The 20,522-nt window shown below is 39.9% G+C and overlaps 1 protein-coding gene across 1 annotated transcript in view; it reads right to left on the bottom strand.

Annotated features, from left to right (window-relative positions):
- Positions 1-20,522, bottom strand: part of DGKQ (diacylglycerol kinase theta) — a 103,421-nt gene that overhangs the window by 22,743 nt on the left and 60,156 nt on the right. Inside the window, exons 10-18 of the mRNA XM_026866487.1 lie at positions 19,232-19,455; positions 18,319-18,409; positions 13,071-13,125; positions 11,880-11,941; positions 11,478-11,628; positions 10,596-10,634; positions 8,812-8,927; positions 1,816-1,967; positions 300-448 (exon numbers count right to left, since the gene is read on the bottom strand). Coding sequence (XP_026722288.1) covers positions 300-448; positions 1,816-1,967; positions 8,812-8,927; positions 10,596-10,634; positions 11,478-11,628; positions 11,880-11,941; positions 13,071-13,125; positions 18,319-18,409; positions 19,232-19,455 — 1,039 coding nt within the window. The remainder of the gene's footprint in view (positions 1-299; positions 449-1,815; positions 1,968-8,811; positions 8,928-10,595; positions 10,635-11,477; positions 11,629-11,879; positions 11,942-13,070; positions 13,126-18,318; positions 18,410-19,231; positions 19,456-20,522) is intronic.

Genomic DNA, 20,522 nt, shown 5'->3' with positions numbered 1-20,522 from the left:
AGAATTTTCACAAAGAATGATGGAAAAACCTTTTAAAGAGTTGAGAAGTCAGGGAACAGCTGAGTTCACTGGTTTACAGCAATGGCTAAGGCACCTGTGGCTGTCAAGGGGTGAATATTTTGCTCTCTTCAACTCCTGCCCACTCAAACACCCATACCAACACCACACCACTTTTCCTTCAGAAAGCATGACTAATGTTTCATTGAAAAGCCGATACTGCATCTGCTCTCCAACACTTAAAGATAGACCTTCTGGAGGATTTCTACCCTCAGAATAATGGTGTTTGCTGTGATTCTCACCTGTTCCTAAAGGCAAGATGGCAACAGAGGGCTCTGAGCACACCAGCTTGTGCCTGATCTCTTCCAGAGCACCAAGGACCCAGCCGACGGTGCCATCCCCTCCGCACACTAGCACTCGGAAGGAGGGGACTTTAGAGAATGTGTGAAACCTCCATTGAGAAACAAAGCAAAGGAGAAAAGAAATGTTACAATGTAATAGAGGAAAAGCAAAGCCTCTTAATATGCTATTTAAGATAACACATTAGTACTGGATTTCTCCTCCTGCCTCTTTACCGTCAGTTTCAGGGTCAACTTCAACGAGAATGGGAAAATAGGAACTCTTAGATAATGCTGTTTAAAAAGAGTTAAAACCACATTCTTCTCAGATCCTTCACATCTAGAGTTAAATTGTTAAACACTTCCTTTTTCATCAAAGACCTATTTTCACCAAAGACCTCTAACTATTCATCATTTCAATGGGAATATCTACAACTCTCTAAATCCTAGTGGGGATGTTGATTAGCGGTGTGGGTTTTGGTTTTTTTTTTTCCTTAGTCATAGGACTCATGGTACATTTTCTTCTTCATAGTACTATCTTCCTGGTTGCTCTTACCTTTTGTGGCTTTCATTCTACATATCAAGATAACCTGCAAAGGTATTGCACAAGAAGCAATGAACAAGTGGAAGCATTTTGCCGTAAAGCCACAGAAGGATTCCATGGGCAAAACAAAAAGAATGTTACTGAACTTTCAGCTTGAACTGCATTAGAAAGACAACAGAATCATACAGTTCTGACAAAAAACTTAAGTTTGTGCAGCTTGTTTTTCTTGCCTCCCGCATAAGCTGCATTTCTCCCATGAAAGCATCTGTTTTGAAGAGCTTGTCAGGACTGTTCTTTGTTAAAGCAGTGCTGAAGGAATGAGACTACTCAGAGTCCCTACAAACAACACTTTCAATTTTATGAAGCTGGTAACTAAGTAGCGTTGATTAAATCAAGTAATGGGTTCCTGCCTCCCTACAAGCACATTATGTTCTGTTCCTTGTATTTAGAAATGCTGCAGCTGTGATCAGGCAGGCCCTGTTAATTCTGCAATTGTAGCCAAGTTTCAAGAGTCAAGACAGAAAATTTTATTATACTTTCCTGTTAGTTCCCATGAAACATCAGAGGAAATAAAAGTAAAACCAAGCCTCATCAGGAAATATGACACTTCTCTTTCCACTCCCATTCATTTATAAAATATTTTTATTTTTAATAATTATTAAATCTGTGTTATTGTAAAGTGCATATGACTGTTCCAGGACTGGACTCTATTAGACTTGACACAAGGATATATAACAGAAACTACTCTATTCTCTTTTCTTTAGAAAACCTCAAAGTTTCAATCTGTCTTCAGAGAGAACCCGTCAGAAGGAATGATCCACTGCTCTGGTCTTCAAGCACAGAACAGAAGCAATTTACATCTTCATAACAACTGAATCTGCCCCACCCTTTCAAAAAATAACAAAAGAACATAAATAAAAAAATATGATGACTCACCCAGGCAGTGGGCCACCATTGGTAAGTTCAAAGACCTGATGTGGGTTTAGGAGCTTTCTAAAACTGTACAGCAGATCCCGACCTTTTAGACCACCACTTTTTGGATTCACAAATACAAGAAGTGGGCAGCAGTTCTGTGGTATCTTGGAATCCTGAAAGAAGATAAGAAAAAGGATTAGCCAAAACCATGAATAGGCAGGAAAATTACTACTGCATCTCAGAAGTATTTCCTGATGCTTCCTTGATGCTTAGTAGAAAAATCCAGATTAGATAAATAAAAAGATTCAGATGTCCAGGCAAGCTGCTGATCTTGTTTTTCTGGTAACTTAAGTTTCCTTAACCTATTCCAACTACAGTGTTGAGTCTAATGTTAAAAACAAAGGCACTGTAAGTAGCCCTTCCTACACATTTTCAGTAAAGAGTCTATGTCAAAGAATAGTGTGAAGGATAAGGTACTTTCCAGAATCATGTATAATCCAAACACTTTCTTTGCAAAGAGAGAACTTCTCTCAGAAACAACTCAAACACTTAAGTTTTGTGGTCATCTAGAATATGTGTTGATATAAGGACAAAACTTGAGGGGGTGTTTCATCCCCTCTTTTTGAAATGTTTTGTCCCATGAAATAAGAGGCTGAAAGTGTCTTTTTTTACCAGAAGCATTTGGTGCCAGTATTTTATGATCCTTATGATCCTTACACCTACTGAAGCTGCTGCTGAAAGGGCTCTCAAAGCATGGCCATGCTGCGGGGGAACTCAGTACACATCCAGAAACCACTCCAAAGGAAGCCACTGCACACGGCAGAAGGATTTTCTGGGATACTCCATGGACTGCATTGAACAGTACCTGCAGCCTCACCAGAGGTCAAAACTTCCAGCTATGAGAAGTACCCACTTGGGACTGGTTTTCAGCCAGCCAGCCCATAAATCATTCTGTAAAACAATGTGAAAACAGTTATAGAAAGATCGGAAAAATGCCAGCACACCCTTTGTCTGTCCAGCCACAGAGCTGTGGGGCAGGTATGTGTCAGAAAAGTCTGTTGGGCATTTCAACAAGTGTGCTTCAAAACAGAAACGTTTGCTACAGTCCCTAAATTGTGGTAATTTGTATTTACAAATTGGACAGCATTCAGGGAACAGCAGTTTGTCACGCAGCTGACAGGATGGATTCAGGGAACAGAACAACAGTGCTAAATATAAGTCAATTTAGACAAGAATGATTCAGGGGGCGGTCAGGCAGCAGCATGACTGCAGCATGCAAACATGCAGAGGGATACCAACAGCTACAGAGAAGAGGAGACAGCACCCAGAGCATCTGCTGGCTGCTGACTATAATCAACCAACCACCAGAGAGCATGAACTAAGGGTGAGAAATGGAGAAATCAGTATAAATTAATGAGTAACTCTGTGGGGAAGCAAACTGGAGTCTGATGTTGAGACATCCCAGACCACCTGTGAGCTGAATGGGATGCTTAAGAACAAAGGAACGTTTGGGACTTCCCATTATTTGAGATTTGCTCAAATTTTGCTTTCCTAAAAGAGTTGGGTGCTAGTCCTCTGCAAGTCACACCCTGCCAGATGTGTCAAGATACCTGCAAAGACATAAAAATGCTGCTCCTCTGTGCATTGCCTGCATGAGAAATTCCCTCTGCCATCCAGCGTGACTTGCAGACACAAACAGAAAACACACCAGGAAGAGGAACACTAAGCAGGTAAGGTTAGTGGAGAGGCACACAGTTCTCCTCTTGCCCCTTCCTTCCTCATCCTTTAGATTCTACCACATACATTTGTTTAGAAAAATTAGCCAAACGAAAGCTATTTTGGCTGACAAAGTGCCAGAAGAGACTCACAATTTTGTTTCACTAGAAAGGCTTCAGTGCTGGTAAAGCTACTGGGTTGGTGAGACAGAGGCTGCAAAGCTGTCCACACAGCTTTCTCCAGAGGAACCACCTTCACGCTATACTGTGATGACTCCTAGGTCAAAACACCTCTCACCTCTGCATCCAGGCTTTATTCAAAGTGTTCCCAACACCCAAGGGTAATACATTTATTTCTGTTAAGCACGTGGAAAGGATATTTGTAGACAGCTAGGAAGTCTAAGGAAAACAATGCATGCCATTGTCACAAAAAGGAAGGATTTCTTGAGTTGTAAGGTCAACAGCTCAAGGATCCACACATCCCAATGAGAGAAGTGGATTTCCTCCCCTTGAGCCATCATAGGCATTAATAAAAATAGTAAACAGAGCTCTGGCTTTTCTAGAAGTAAAGCTCTTCTCATTACTCCATCAGTTCCCACACCATTATCTGCCATAGTCCATTATGAATGGTCCTTCCAAAAATCCCACAAGCAACGAAAGGCAGAGCAGCCCTGAAGGGAAATGCTACATCCCATGAGGTAACAGAGCAAACTGTTCCCTTCCTAAACTGCTTGTTCCAGCTTCTAGTCTGCCCTACCTTCCCACCTGACCACTTCTCCCATTTCTTCCTCTTCAAAGCTTTTTTACTACCTAGATTTCATCTCCAGTCATTTCAACTTTCTGAATACAGGCTATCTGAAACCTCAGGCTTGGTTCAATGCCCAGAAACTTGTGGGGTTTTAAAAAAGGTGGGTAAAGGGAAAATAGAAAGAAAAAATATTAAGTTCCAAAGCTCAAAGTAAACAGAATTTTTTTCAAAAAATAATGTGAGGAAAGAAACCAGTCTAACATTCAAGTCAACCCTTACTTGAATGTGGATGAGAACATCTGATTACTTTCTCTTCTTCAGGAAATCAGTTTCTAAAAATACTAGTTTTAGACATTTAGAAGTGACATGTTGAACACATGTTTTATATTACTTGCTTCTACAGGGAAGTTCTAATGCACTGGGTTTAAAACCAAGTAACTAAAGTAATTCACAAGGAACTTCAGGGAATTGCAAGGATTTTTGAGACATGGTAAGCTCCAAGGCATTCAAAAACACAGCTGTGTTTTGGAAAGTCCTCTGAAATCTTACCCAAGTAAATATATAGTGTTGCAAATATGTATTTACAGTTTTACAAATAGGTACTATGTATATAAACATAAATATGTATTTACAAAACTGCCACCTAAACTTTCTGACTGTCAATATCGTACCAAAAAAAAAAAAAAGGTGAAACACCCTGCATGCTACTAGGACTCACAAGCCACTGTGGAGAACGACTAGAGCTAAAAAAATATCTGTATGTAGTGTAAACTGAGCAGTCCTATCCCTCAAAACCATCTTTGTTCAAATATCTTCTAATGTAAATCCCTAACTATACCTATTAAGGACTAAACGAACCTATGTAGAATAAACAGAAGTATTCTAGAAAGGGCTTAGTTAACTTGCTTCCCGTACTCATTCTTCATTAAACTTAAAGGAGTGAGAAACACAGCTAACCCCTAGATAAAGGCCAGCTTCTAAGAAAGCAGTTATTTTTCAGTCAGGGTTAAAAACTCTATGACAGTTTGCACAGCAGAGCAGGCCCACTGCACTGCCTTCTGAAAAGTACATGCTCCGTTACAATTACAGATGGCCACAAGGGTAGTACTCTTATGCTGCAGAATTTTTTTTAATACCTTAATAAAGTCCCAGTGGGGATGTACAAATGAGTTTGTTTCTGAGCAGAAGAGGATGTGTGACTCACAGCCTGAGGACTCCCTTCCCCCTTTAGCCCTGGCTTCAGTGCTCTGCTTGAGGAGTGAAATCTGCAGAGGGGTTTTGTGTTGGCTGGTGTTCAGGAAGGAATTTATTGCTTGTTTCTCAGACACAGCTGAAGGAGGCTGTGTGATTTAGACACTCTAACAGTCACTGTGAATTGCTTAATTTGTCAGGAATAGCACAACGTGGCTTCAGGCTGGGACAAAATATTTATTATCTACGCTAATCCCCTTTCTGTTGAGTGTACTGTGCAATCACATCTCACGACAAAGCAGAACAGGGCGTTCTGTGCCACAGGCCTGCCAGCATGACAACCATGGTGCATCTCCTAAGGGTGATGGGCTGTCTCCAGTAACTGTAAATATCTCTAAGTGACAGGTAAAACTCAAGATCTGTAAGCAGGCTGTCTGCAGCATCTACCATGTGCAAGGATTCATGATGCCCCAAGCATAAACTTCCTTCACACTGGCCAGAAAAAAAATCACTGCATCTGATCAGAAATGGCGTGTAAGGTGTCTCAACACAACCAGAGCAGCATCTGGGTCAGCAATACACAAGCTCAAGATTTTCTTTACTTTCTGGAGAATTGCGGCAGTGGAAGAAGGGTGAAAAGTAACCTTTCGTGGTGTTTTGGCTAAAAGGGTTATTAAATTATCATGCTTTTAAATTGGACATGTTTGTGTAAGGAATTAGTGGAATGAATGAAACTGAAAGTTTCACCCATTTGGGAAACTCCCACATCTTTTTCTACTACTCCTAAGTACATAACCTAAATACAGTTTGTCATAGGGTACTCCACTGCTAAGTGGCATTATTGATAAAGCCACAAAAACTTGCCACGTTTTTGTGGCCTCAAACAGCTCTGCTGATTTCACTCTTTTCTATAGTGCAAAAGGAGTTCTGGTAAATTAGCTTTCTATTCAAAGATTCAGGTCTGCAGTGTCTTTCACCTTGACAAAAACCAAAGAGTGATACCAACCTGCCCCTGCAGGTCCTTACAGACAGCAGCTAAACAGCTTTGTAAGACTGTTTTTTTTTGTTTTTTTGTTGTTTTTTTTTTTCCACACTACAAGGAAGAGAATATTTTAATTTATTTGAATATTGAATGAAAATTTATTTGATTAAATTCTTAAAGATCTGAGATCATGAAACTGCAGAACAGATTATCATATCTGATGATACTAATTGTTTGACTTTCTAATAAACAGTCAATGAAAATTGATTCTTCATACAAACTTTTTAGTAGTGATAGTAAGAGGATGAATTGCTGGCAGACTTGACAATACCAGACAAGAACTGGGCCTCCTCCTTAGAAGGTATATCAGACACAAAGTAAGCAAATCTCACCTCAGAAAAATGAAGGACTAGAAACCTGCTAAACACCAATTTACATCTGTGCTATTATCGACTTTTAAGAAGGGTTGTTTTATTTAAGTTGCAATTTAGAAAAATTGTTCATTAACCAAAACACTGTGGCCTTTATCACCCATTCTTCTGAGACTATACACTAGCCCTTCATTTTCAATTTCTTTGTATTTCACCCACAAGAGGAATGTCACACAGAGCATAAATTTAATGTTGTGCTCAGTTCCTGTATAAGTATTTCCTGGTGCTGTATTTAAATGGTCACATATACAAAGTATAAACAAAGGCTAATAGTATCATATGATAAAAGGAAAATCGATGTTGGAAAGTACCTCAAGAAGTCATCTAGTCCCAACTGCTACCCAAAAAAGAGTCAACAATCACTCATTCATTTACCCTATTATTTAGATTAACTCTTGGCTCATTTCACTGAGATGATCAAATATAAACAATACATATGGAAATGGAAACAAAATATATGTGCATATGCACAGCCTCTCTCTCCTCCTCACATAGTAGAAAATCATCCAAAGAGATCCCCTGAAGTTTCTAAAAAAATCTTGCATTGGGTAACAGAAAGCATTATCTGTATTTTCTGGGCATCAAGAAGTTCACTTCAAACATATCTAGTGTCAGAAAACCAGACACACACACATAATCAATAGAGTGGAGTATGTCCAACTTCACATATCATGCACCAAATCAGGGCTCATAATGCATTTGCCTAAAAACTTTCCAAAAAAAGCATCCAAAAGTAGTCATATCTTCATGCTGAGTTCTCCTTCTGATAACAGAAACTCTGAAACCTAGTTTGGACAAGGGGGGGACCTTCGTTTCTAATGATTTCACAAAAACATAATGCTGATGCATGCATAAGAACAACAGACTAATTTTTTTTTGGAGGGGGGATAGTTTTTAATCTTGCCAGTTTCATGTAAGCACTGCCACTAGTATTTGTTCATATATAAAAAAATAATTTTACCTTCAGGAAACTTTGACAAGCATAGGACTCTAAATGGTGAAAGTAGGCATGTAAGTATGCAACTATGGCTACTGAACTTGAGACCCTCCAATCTAAAGATTTTTACAGTTCCCACTAATTAGGTATTTTTTTAAGTTTTCAACCTTGTGTGAAGTTCTAAGAAGTCAAACCAAGACCTTCACTTCACTTGCCATAATGCAACTCCAGAAAGACAGTAACTGCAAGATACATAACAGCTCAGCAGAAGGTAACCATGTCTACACGCTCTTTTGGACAGAACCTACATCATCTGGGTTAAAAATCACTTTGCTCAGGAAGCTTTAACACAAAACTTATTATTAAACCAACTGATTCATATGAAAGTCATTCGTAACCATAAAAACTAATAAACCACAATCAAGCCTGAATTTGTGAAAGGACTCTTATGCTAAGTCTTTCAAAAGACCGTTTTCCTCTGCAATCTACAATGCAGCATTTAAACAAGGTCAAACATCCTCTGCTATAGAATGAGGGAAATGAAGATGCTGTAAATATGAAGACTAGCGTAGTATTTTATCTCACGGTTAGTGAGGAAACACATTTCGTCCCCCCAAAAACGTTGTTGTAAGCTTTTTAAGATGTGCCAGCTAAAATTAAAACCCCACATAAGTTTTTGATCATTGAAAGAAATAAAAGGAAAAAAAAAATGTTTTTCTCCCCCTTTACAGTTGTATAGTTATGCAGTTGTATAGTTGTATAGCTATTCCTGACAACTCAGCAGGACAAGTGACTTCACTCACAGAAGTATAACATATACATGAAGTACAGGCTCTCAAATACTTTTTTTTTTTTAATCATACTACTGACAGAAACTCATTGTATGGCTCCTTTGAGTAAAATGTATTTTCATTTAGGAAATGTCCATTTTCATAAGACTTCCAGCAGAGAGAGTCCTAAGGTAGTTGTTTTTTCTTTTAAAGACATATTTTAAATTCAAACCCATTTCTTACCCTAACTTCAGGAATCACCACAGCATTCAGAGGCTTGTCATTGACAGTTGTATCTTTAACTAGCATATATATTCTTTCAGCTTCAGAAAAGCATGAAATTTCAAGTACAACAGCACCTGTAAAGAGTCATCAGAACTATTGTTTTATATTTTCTATTATTATTAGGAAATCAGTATCATCATATTATGAAAAAGTTTACTGAGTTTAGTCATTACATTATTAGGTAAAAGCTGCTCTGCAACAATTGTGGTTGTTGGCTATCAGTGAATTAGGCTGTTTTGTTTTTTAAGCTTTCCTTCATACTCCCGCACACATCCCAGATTTTTGTTAAAGCAAAGCAGTTTAAGGAGGAGAAGATTTAAGAAGAACTGCAGCACAAAACTGATGCATATTTAAAAGCTTCCTTTTGGCTTCAGAAGTATGGCCTATTTCCATACTCTTTATCAGAACTAGGAGGCCATTCTCATCATGCAAAAGTGATAAAGGTATCAGGTTTCATTTTGTATCTCACTATTAAAAATCCAGTAGTTCCATTCATTGACAGTATCTCAGTAAGAATTATTATGAGCAAAGATGTAGTTTGAGAATCAACTGATGATCTTTATGTTGACTTTGATCCTGTATGGGGAAGTGCGGAGGAAGGGAAGGCAAAATAAAATAAAAAAAAAAAGGAAAATACTGACAAGTTAGTTTAAAGTTAAGATACTTAGTGAGGAGGCAAACTGGGCAAGACAAGATCAAAGCATGTAATGCGCAGCATATGAGATGCATCTGGCAGCACAACCTGGCTGCAATCAAAAGTGAGAGTCAGAAAGTTAACAGAAACAAAAGATGCTCAGAAAGTAAAAAACCACAAAAACCACACAGAAGCAGAAATATCTAAAAAAACACACGCAGGTAAACTAGGTTAAATGAAGCCGTGACAAGAGAAGAGTATCACAAAGCCAACTAGTCTCCATTGACAAATATGAAAAAAGGAGAAGGCACATCAGAAAGCTTTATCATTTTCCTTATGAAAAGTCAGTATTAACTAGCCATGTGGATACAGCAAATACACAAAGGAAACACACATCAGTCTTCAAAAGGACACTATGGAAAGATTCATTTAGCAGTGATATAAAGTTAAGCCTGCCAAAGGATGTGAAACATCTCAGATATGGACACCTAAATGTACTAAAGATAAATTCCACACTTTTAAGTTTTACTAAATGCAGATCTCCACCTGACCACTGCACTACAGCTGCACAGAGCCACAGTTGCTCCAGTTCTCAGACTTTGCTGAAATAAATTTTGTATAGCAGAAGCAAAGCAACAGCTCAAAGGATGAATGCAGAGACAAGTGTACTGATTTTCTTCAGAATTCCAGCCACTAAACTCCCACTTAACACTGTGGTAGATGACAGTGACCGTGAAACAATTCCATCAAGTTCAAAACCAGTACTAAATTTTAGTATTTTAGAAGTCAAAATAAAGAGGAAGCACTTGAAGGGTCTTTAACAGTTCTGTGGTGTTAGACTACTCAGTTGATGTACAACTTCAAAACACATTTTTATGATGAAATATTATCACTTTCTGGTACACAAAGCACGAAGTCAACCTTTAAATTTTTTTTTAATATGGTAACACTAATCCATTGCTCTTCATAAACACAATGTGTAACATTTTATATGAAGGGCTTTTGCTTCTGTAATAAGACTAACACACTCTGAGCTTAGAGCCTCCGGTATTAGGCTGTAACTTTGAAAACAAACATCATTTGCAAGACTAAAAATCTTAATGCTTACCTTGTGCTTGATAAACATGACTCACAGACACTACATTTGCTGCAAAGGGTAAAAATATAAACACATAAAACCTTGGGAACATTTTGAGTAAATATTTAAAATATTTTTAAAAGTTACATAAACATAATATAAATAAATATTAAAAGTTATACAAATATAGGGAGAACCTCCAGCTAACACTTTCCCTCTCCTAAGTTTACTTCGCAAGTTAGAAAAGCTAAAGTGATTTTTATAGAAGGTGACTTTCTGGCATTTAAAGTTTAATTCCTCTTGAAGTTAAATTAAAAATTGGGAAAAATACTTCATTTCCTGAAACAAAAAACACGACACATTCCTGACACTGTTTATAGAACAAGTTGGTTGAAAGAGTATTATGAAAAATCAATTATACTTCTTTGAAAAAAGAAAAGTAAATTCTTCTCACTGAGTGCTTGTCCATACATGTGTGCACACACTACTCATACTTCTCTGTGACCAGGCACAGAGCTCATGAACTACACGGACAGCCCATGCAAAAAATGTCAGAGGTTAATAAATCCATGGAACATTCATGCACAGGGAATTACACTACACTGCCATAATTTGAATGGTTTAAGGTATGTATGGTTCACTTTCAAAAAGTGATGCTTTTTCACTAAAAAAAAAAGATGTGCTTACATATAACTCAAGTAATGTAATAATAACTCTGTGCATAATGAGTTGTCACATCTCTCGTGCAACCATGAACATGGTGAATAAAAAAGCCCCCTGAGAGAGTACAAGGCAGACTGATTTTTCAAATAGGGTCAGAAAACATTAAGAAAAAATAAAAAGGAGCAATAGATGCTACTACATTTTAATCTGTATGAGTGAATATATCTCAAAATACACCTGTTTACTTACTTTTGATAGCTAATTCATCCTTGAGAATATTTGTGTATTCTTCAGAGGAAAGCTGAGGTGGAAGGCCACCAACAAATAAATTTACTTGTACAATGGATTTACTGTTTTCCACAATGTAAAATCTTGTTTGATTCATCTGACGTATTGAAGTCTACCAAAATAAAGAAAAGTAAATTATGTGACATCTGGCAAAACTGTGAAACAAAATCTCAGATAGTTCTAAACTTAGCAATCAAGTTCTATGTCTAGAGAATATCACAAACAGAAGCAACATTCAGTTCAAGCACTTAGCTTCTCTACAGATGAGCCAGCTGGGAGGGCAACTGATTGATTACTTCTTCTGTAAGAAAGGAGACTCCCTGCTTGATATAAAGAAGAATCAAGTTTCTTTTTCAGATTTACCTTTCTTATGTCCTTGAGTCTGTTAAGAATCAGTTCCTGATTGTCCAAGACCATGCGCTGAACTAGAGACAGAAAGAACATTAATCGTATTTGAAAGCATTGTAAGTTATTATCAGGGTCAATTAAAAACTATACAAAAAATAGGGAAAATTCACAGCTCTGTGTACAACTATCATTAACATAAAGGACCAGGCAGAGCTGAACTACTCATTATTCAACAGAAAAAACATACAGGTGCTTTGAACACTCTGATTTTGTTTATAGTTCTTAAATATCATCCTCCTTTAAAAAAAAGCCAGAAACAGTTTGAAGCCACTCAAAATGCAAGCAGTACTTTGGCAACAAGCTGGGTGACAAGACTTTAAAACTGCATTCCCTGACAACTACAGGGAATTCTTAATTTTATTAAAGTATTAAAACTATTTAACAACTTCAGCTACAGCAAGGTTGTTAATGATGCTTTACAAGAGAGTACCCAAAACCAACCAGTAAGGTAAGACATTCACAAGGCTACAATAACCTTATAAAACAACTTACTGATAATGGTCACAAAGAAAGCAAAGTGTCAGACCAGTATGTCAACTACAAAGATATTTATTTGGGTGTGGCCACGGCATCATCAGACTCTTCAGTGGCTTTAGTTAACTTACCATGCAGCCTTACAAATAATGAAGCAAAAAGGGATGTGAACTTGGAGAACAACAGCTCAGCCCCTGCAGGATCGGAAACCTCCTGAGCAATGCTAGAACTGTGTATTTCCATATTTTGTAGTGTACAGAGAATGTGTGTGTATTATCTCAGGACTCAAATTTGTTCTTGTTTAGGAGAGCGGAAGGGGAAGGGGAGACAACTGAACTTATACAATTAGTTGTTACTAAGTGACTTAAGGCAGTTAAGAAAATTATGTCAGTTAAAGGCAGCTCGGAAAACAGGGTTCTTTGCTGAAGTGTCAATACCCACCAGAAACCACTAATAAACCTTTATGTGATGATGAAGAAAGAGAAGAGAACCATATTCCCACAGGAACACAAGACTGTAAAGAACCAATATCCTCATTAAGTATTTTAACATGATGGTGAAGTTTTGTTTGTAAAGGCATTTATTGTAAAAAATTAACTGTAACTGTGTTAAAAGGAAAAAAAAAACCCTAGAAGTTACAGATGTGCCTTTGGCCAATACTCCTCCACTTACCTTGCTTACTGCTCATAAGCACTTCCACCAATTTGAAATTCTTGAGGCACTCCATCTGCCAAAAGATGCAACATGTAAATATCGTTTCTGAATTAAATACAATTTTGCCAGATGTTTACGTTAACATTATCACAGAATCATCTAGGTTGGATAGGACCTTGAAGCCCATCTAGTACAACTGTTCACCTCACACTGACAGTTCCCAACTACAACAGATTCTTAATTGCTAAGTCGACCCAACTCTTAAACACCTCCAGGGATGGGGACTCCACCACCTCACTGGGCAGCCCATTCCAACAACTAACAACACTGTAAAAAAATGCTTCCTGACATCTAGTCTAAACTTCCCCTGGTGCAACTTGAGGCCATTCCCTCTTGTCCTGGTGCTTATTACTAGGCTAAAGAGGCTCATCCCCAGCTCTCTGCACTCTCCTTTCAGGGAGCTGTAGAGGGCGATGAGGTCTCCCCTCAGCCTCCTCTTCTCCAGACTAAACCCCCCCAGTTCCCTCAGCCGCTCCCCGTACGACCTGTGCTCCAGACCCTGCACCAGGTCCGTTGCCCTTCTCTGGACACGCTCGAGTCCTTCAACGTACTTTTTGGAGCGAGGGGCCCAAAACTGAACCCAGTCATCGAGGGGCGGCCTCACCAGTGCCGAGTACAGGGGTCAGATCCCTTCCCTGTCCCTGCTGGCCACTCTATTGCTGACACAAGCCAGGATGCCATTGGCCTTCTTGGCCCCCTGGGCACACTCCTGGCTCCTGTTCAGCCGGCTGTCAATCAGCACCCCCAGGTACCTCTCTGACTGGCAGCTCTCCAGCCACTCCTCCCCAGGCCTGTAGAGCTGCTGGGGGTTGTTCTGGCCCAAGGGCAGCCCCCGGCATTTGCCCTTAGTGAAACTCCCCCAGTTGGGCTCAGCCCATGGCTCCAGCCTGTCCAGGTCTCTCTGCAGAGCCTCCCTACCCTCGAGCAGATCAACACTCCCACCCAACTGGGTGTCATCTACAAACTGACTGAGGGTGCACTCGATCCCCTTGTCCAGATCATCAATAAAGATGTTAAACAGGAGTGGCCCCAAAACCCAGCCCTGGGGGATACCACTCATGACTTGTTGCCAACTGGATTTAACTCCATTCACCACAACTATGTGGGCCTGGTCATCCTGACAGTTTTTTATCCATCGAAGCGTTTGATTGTCCAAGCCTTGAGCAGCCATTTTTGCCAGGAAGAATGCTGTGGGAAACGGTGTCAATGGCCTTGCTAAAGTCAAGGTAAATTACATCCACAGACTTTCCCTCATCCAATCAGCAGGTCGCCCTGTCATAGAAGGAGATCAGGTTTGTCAGGCAGGACCTGCCTTTCATAAACCCATGATGACTGGGCCTGATCATCTGGGTGTCCCGCATGTGTTGTTTGATGGTACTCAGGATGAGCTGCTCCATCAGCTTCCCAGGTACTGAAGTCAATCTGACAGACCTGTAATTTCCCGGATCATCCTTCTGACCCTTCTTATAGATGGGCGTCACATTGGCCAATTTCCAATCAGTCGGGACCTCCCCAGTCATCCAGGACTGCTAGTAAATGATGAGAAGCGGCTTGGCAAGCACCCCAGCCAGCTCCTTCAGCACCCTCGGGTGTATCCCGTCTGGTCCCATAGACTTGTGTGTGTCTGTGTGATGCAGCAGGTCACTGACTGTCTTCTGGAATGCAGGGGGGTCGTTCTCTTAGTCTCTGTATTCTGGCTGTGGAGGCTGGATTCCCTCAATACAACTAATCTTGTTATTAAAGAATGAGGCCAAGAAGGCATTAAGCACCTCAGCCTTCTCCTCATCACTTGCTACCATGTTTCATTATGTTGTACACTGTACACAGAACATGGAAAATTAAACATTTTTAAATCAACCACAATGTACTTCCCCTAACCAACTTCTCCTGAACCAGGAATAATTTTCATTGTACACACTCAGCCTGCCAACACATGGCATCAGGCTCCTCCGTCCTTAACTAAGTTAGCATCATCACAGCCCCAGGATGAAGTGGTACCTGTGAAGCACGGTTAACTCTACCATCCCATCACACTGGAGTGACCAGCAGCTCGACTAGGATACTTCCAGACTGTCCTTTCAGAGAAAGTGCACAGGCCTAGGGAATGAACCCACATTCTGAGATGAACCAGGCTTGGCAAAAGCAGGCTGACCAGTCCCCATCTCCTAGGGCACTCCATTGGCACTGATGGAATGAAATCCTCTTCACATGCGCCACAGTCCTTTCTCCAAACTATACTGCCACGGACTACCCACGTCCCTTGCAGACAGATGAGATAAGCCAGCACAGAAAAGAGTTGAACCATTTATTAGGATTATCACAACCCTGGAAACGTGACACTCAGGACTGAAAAATTCTCTTAATTTTGGCCTTGAAACTCAGAGAATAAGTGAGTCTTACTTTACATGTATTAAAAGTGGCCTACATTTGCTTTGCCTGAAATTTGATGAGAACACTTGGAGAGGATCTTCAGTATGGGCAAATTCTGGATACTAAGAAGAGATTTTCTGTATGTGCATCTTCATGCAGAAAAAGGAGAAAATCCTTTAAAAAGCTATTAATATCAGAGAAATTGCAATTGAGCCAAGGAATTAAGTCTCTTACAACATAAAACTAGCTGGTGCTGTGCTCACAAGCCCCAACTGCTTGCTGAATGAAACGTGCACACTACAGCTTCATGCCTCCATATCTGTGTGACTGATTGAGCCTGCCAGTGCCTTGTACACTTGCAAGTTCTACTAACATGTTTCCTAAAAGTCATGCTATCTTGGCACCAACTGTAAGACAGACAGGCAAACTGAAAAGAAATCATCTTCCAAGAAAAACATGGGCATCTACAAGATTACAAGATTTATCTAATGATTTCCAATGAGGTGGACAGGAATCCAGATGATAAAGAATATAAATGCCATTCTGCCTTGAGTCCTTCCTTGTAGTCCTTGAGGACTACAGAGATGCTATCATCACTGTATGGAGAAAATTTGTGTCCAAAGTTGTATGTTCAAGCTGGCCAGCACTGTGAAGGACAACAAAAAGGGCTTTTTAAAATATGTTCATAGCAAAAGGAGAATCAGAGATAACATTGGCCCATTACTTGATGAGGTTGGTCACCTCACAAACAGGGATGTAGATGAAGTGGAAATGTTTAATGCCTTTGCCTCTGTCTTCAACACCGATGATGGGCCCTGGCATCCCCAGAGCCCTGTGTTGGAAGACTGTGGCTGGGGGAATGACAAACTTGAGCCGACCCTGAACTTATTCAAGACCTGATGCTCCAGCTGGATGCACATAAAATCTATGCTGCCCAATGGGACTCGTGCCAGGGTATTGAAAGAGCTGCTCAGTGTCATCATCGGACCTGTCTCCATTATTTTTCAATGGTTTTGGAAGGCTGGAAAGGTCAACTGAAAGCTGGCAAACGTTGCCCCAGTTTTCAAGAAGGGTAAAAAGGAAGACCCTAGTAATTACAGGACTGTCAGTCTCACTTCAGTGCCTGGTAGTATTATGGTGAAGGTTATTCTGGGAGTTACTGAAAAACACTTGAGAGACAACACAGCCACTGGCCATAGCCAGCACAGGTTCACAAAGTCCTGCTTAACCAACTTAATTTGCTTTTATAACAAGGTCACCCATCTAGTTGATCAAGAGAAGCCAGTGGATATGGTGTTTCTGGATTTTAGCAAAGCTTTTGAAACTGTCTCTTATAGTATATCCTTCTGGATAGCCTGTCCAGTACACAGCTAGACAAGTCCATAATACATTGGGTGATCAACTGGCTGACAGGTTGGGCTCAAAGGGTTATAGTAAATGGGGTTACAAGTCACCAGTGGGGTTTCCTAGAGCTTGATTTTAAGGTGAGTGCTCTTTAATGTTTTTATAAATGATCTGGATGCAGGAACAGAATGCACATTAAGTAGGTTTGCTGATGATACTAAACTAGGAGGAGCTGTGGACTCCCTCAAGGGTAAACAGGCCTTACAAAGAGATCTGGATAGGCTAGAGATCTGGGCAATCACTAACCATATGAAATTTAACAAGATCAAGTGCCAGACTCTCCACCTGGGACATGGTAATCTTGTTTATAAATACAATTTGGGGTACAAGAGGCTGGAGAACAGCCCCATGAAAAGAGATCTAGGAGTCTGGGTTGATGTCAGATTGAATGAGAGTTAACAGTGTGCCCTGGCACCCAAAAGAGCCAATCATGTCTGGGGGTATATCAAGCACAGCAGATAGCTGTGTGAGGGAGGGGACTGTCCCACCCTACACTGCACTGGTGTGGCCCCACCTCAAGTAATGTGTGCAGTTTTGGGTGCCTCAATATAAGAAGAATGTCAAACTAATTGAATGTGTTCAGAGGAAGGCAAACAAGATGGTGAAAGGCCTCAAAGGAAGGCTTACGAGGAGTGGCTGAGGTCACTTGGTTTGTTCAGCTTGGAGAAGGGAAGGATGAGGGGTGAGCTCATCATGGTCTACAACTTAAGAGGGGCAGCAGAGGGGTGGGTGCTGATCTCTCTCTGGTGACCAGTGATAGGACACAAGGAAATGGAATGAAGCTGCAACAGGGAAGTTCAGATTGGACACTAGGAAAATGCTTTTCACTGAGAGGGTGGTCAGTCACTGGAACAGGCTCCTCACAGAAGTGGTCACAGCACTGAGCCTGTCAAAGAGTTCAAGAAGAATCTGAGTGATGCTCTCAGTCATATGGTTTAGTTTTAGGCAGTCCTGTGAGGAGCAGGATCTTGGACCCAATGATCCTTTTGGGTCCCTTCCAACTTGAGATATTCTATGATTTCCTTTGCAGAGCAGTGCAAAGAAGAAGACGACAAGCATAATCATCCTAACAGTGATTGCCAGTTTCCCAAGAAGGTAAGATTAGCGATGTAATTACATACGAGTGTATTTTAAATAAGACATAAACAACCAGGAAAAATAATACTGCATGACAAGAATCATTGTGTTCATACAAGTAAATCTGCTTGACCCAGAAAGACAGATGGTAACTCATAGTACAGAGCAACTAGGTCTATCAAGACTGTAGAAAGTTTTGAGCATCATACCAGTCACAAGAGATAATCTACCAAACATTAACAACATTAGTGTGAACTGCAAATGGACTGATTATAATTTTTCCAAAGAGAAAACACACACCCTGCTCCAGGGTCACTCAAGTGATATATGGACATATTTATGATCTTTTGTTTACCTGCCTTCCAAGTAATGGAAGCACTTCTTTGATCACAGTCTGCGTAGTGCTATCCTTATTTACTCGTAGAGAAACATATGCCATTCCCACCCTAAAAAGAAAAGAAATACTTATTTTAATACAATCAGTTGACCTACCCTGTGTGTACCTTTTTCACCTAAGTGGCAAATTTTCTATGGGTATAGTCAGAAATTTGTAGTAGTTGAAGCAAGTTATTCACTGAGGCTCAAGGCAGATGCAGTATTAGCCCCACAGACAAAGACTTTCATCTCAAGAAACTGGTCATTACAATTGTAGCACCGCAAGTTAGTTTCTTCCTATACATAGAACTACCTGCAAGTCTTTCACAAAATTTGGCAATGTAGTTGCATTAGTAAAATGAAAAAGTGTTTAAATTTATCCCCACTGCTCTTAAGAAATGAATAGTCACCAGCCAGTCTTGTTTCCACTGCTAAATATGCTTAAAATGTGTATTTTCTCAGTTGTAAACGGAACAGATTTTTTTTTTATCTCCTACTGTCACATCAGAAGTTACACTGAATTCTTCCTATTTAATACTTCTTCCAAAAAACTATCAAGCTTTTAAGTGACGTGTATGTTATCATTTGTTTACAGACTCAGTTTACATAAAGTTGCATTTTCTTGGTCAAATGCATGATAATAGAACTGCACAAGTTACACAGTATATCCCAGGCATGTAAAGAAACCCACGAGCACATTTCCAGGCACAGAAATTAATATTATGTATATTACTTATTCAGAAAAATAAACAGAAGAATCCTGAAATACAGAAGAAACTACATTCTCTGTTCTACTTCTGCAGCTTCAATAACTTAAAACACATCAGGCTAGACTACAGATAACAAATGTAGCAAAGCAGGGTAACCTTGGTATAACGGAGGAAAACACTCACTTCAGCCAGGCAGCATAAATTCTGATCACTTCCTCATCCTTTGGTTTGGCTCTGATGATCCAAGCTTCAGGAACAGATTCGCGGAATACTGAGCCCAAGTTGCTGTCCTCTGCATCATCGTTCCTGTTGATAACATCATCAGACAGCAGCGCCTGCTGCGTAAAGGTCTGAAGCTCATACTCCTGCTGGTCATCATTTATGTAGTATGCCCTCAAAGCAGCCTCCTACAACCCAGCAAGATAAATTAAAATTTTCTTGAAAAGACACTGTTAATACCTGGATAGCCACAAACATTCATAAATACCTTACTTATGGAATCAATCTTTAACACGTGTTTTAGCACAGAACAGTGCATAAATAGCAATGGCAAAAAACAAAATGAGAGAAGTTTTGAAAACAAATTTCAGTAAAAATTAAGAAAACTTGAGATATCAATAGGTTTGACCACAGCCAACAGTACAGTCATTTTACCTCCACAGATCAAATGTAAAAATTCAGTACTAATAAAACGACACTCACTGCATGCAAAATTTGTTCCATGAGGAAAAAGGTAAATTACAGTTGATTGTGCCCAACTGTGCATATTCTTTCTTTTTGCACTAAGGGGATGCTGAAAATCAGTGAGCTTCTCAGACACAAGGCTGCCCAGAACCCACACCCCTGTGAACAGGAAATGTAAGGGCTGTCCTTGGAAGACGGAAGCTGTCACAGGAATTTTACATCCATTACTGGCCGATGCCTGAAGCACCTCTGCTAACACAGACACTGCAGTGAATACAACCCAGTAAGTCACTTACAAGAACTGTTATTAATATGCCCTGGTATTAGAAGCAGTAGCCTGGGAAAATGTGCTTGAAAGGCAAGTAGCAGTTCTAAATAAGTGTTTTCAGCATTATACATAATTTTTCTTGAAAATCTTTGACATGCAGAACACCACAAACGAATTTTCAAAACTCCTGTTGATTTTGAGCACACTGTCAAGATAAAAGTCTTAATGAACTGTAGGTTTAAATTGTAAAAATTCTGATGTAATAAATTCTGCAGACTCCTGTGCCAAGCCCTTTATGAATTTGAGTCCTCAACATGCTCAATTCTACTGCGCACCACCCCATACCCTCTCTGGACTTCATTTCTGTACAGTATGGGGCCTCTGCCCAGCCCAATACATTAAGATCTGTACAGAATATTTGATTTAGTATCAAGTCATGTTTTCACCCCAGATGGACCACTGGAAAACCTAGGGAGTGGCCACCATGTCATCAATAATTCATCACTTTCACAGCCAAGGAGT

Source organism: Athene cunicularia (assembly GCF_003259725.1).
Source record: "Athene cunicularia isolate RWA chromosome Z unlocalized genomic scaffold, athCun1 chrZ_part3, whole genome shotgun sequence".
Classification (NCBI taxonomy): Eukaryota; Metazoa; Chordata; class Aves; order Strigiformes; family Strigidae; genus Athene; species Athene cunicularia.
Note: the sequence above shows the minus strand (reverse complement) of the source record. Positions and strands in the feature narration are given on the sequence as shown.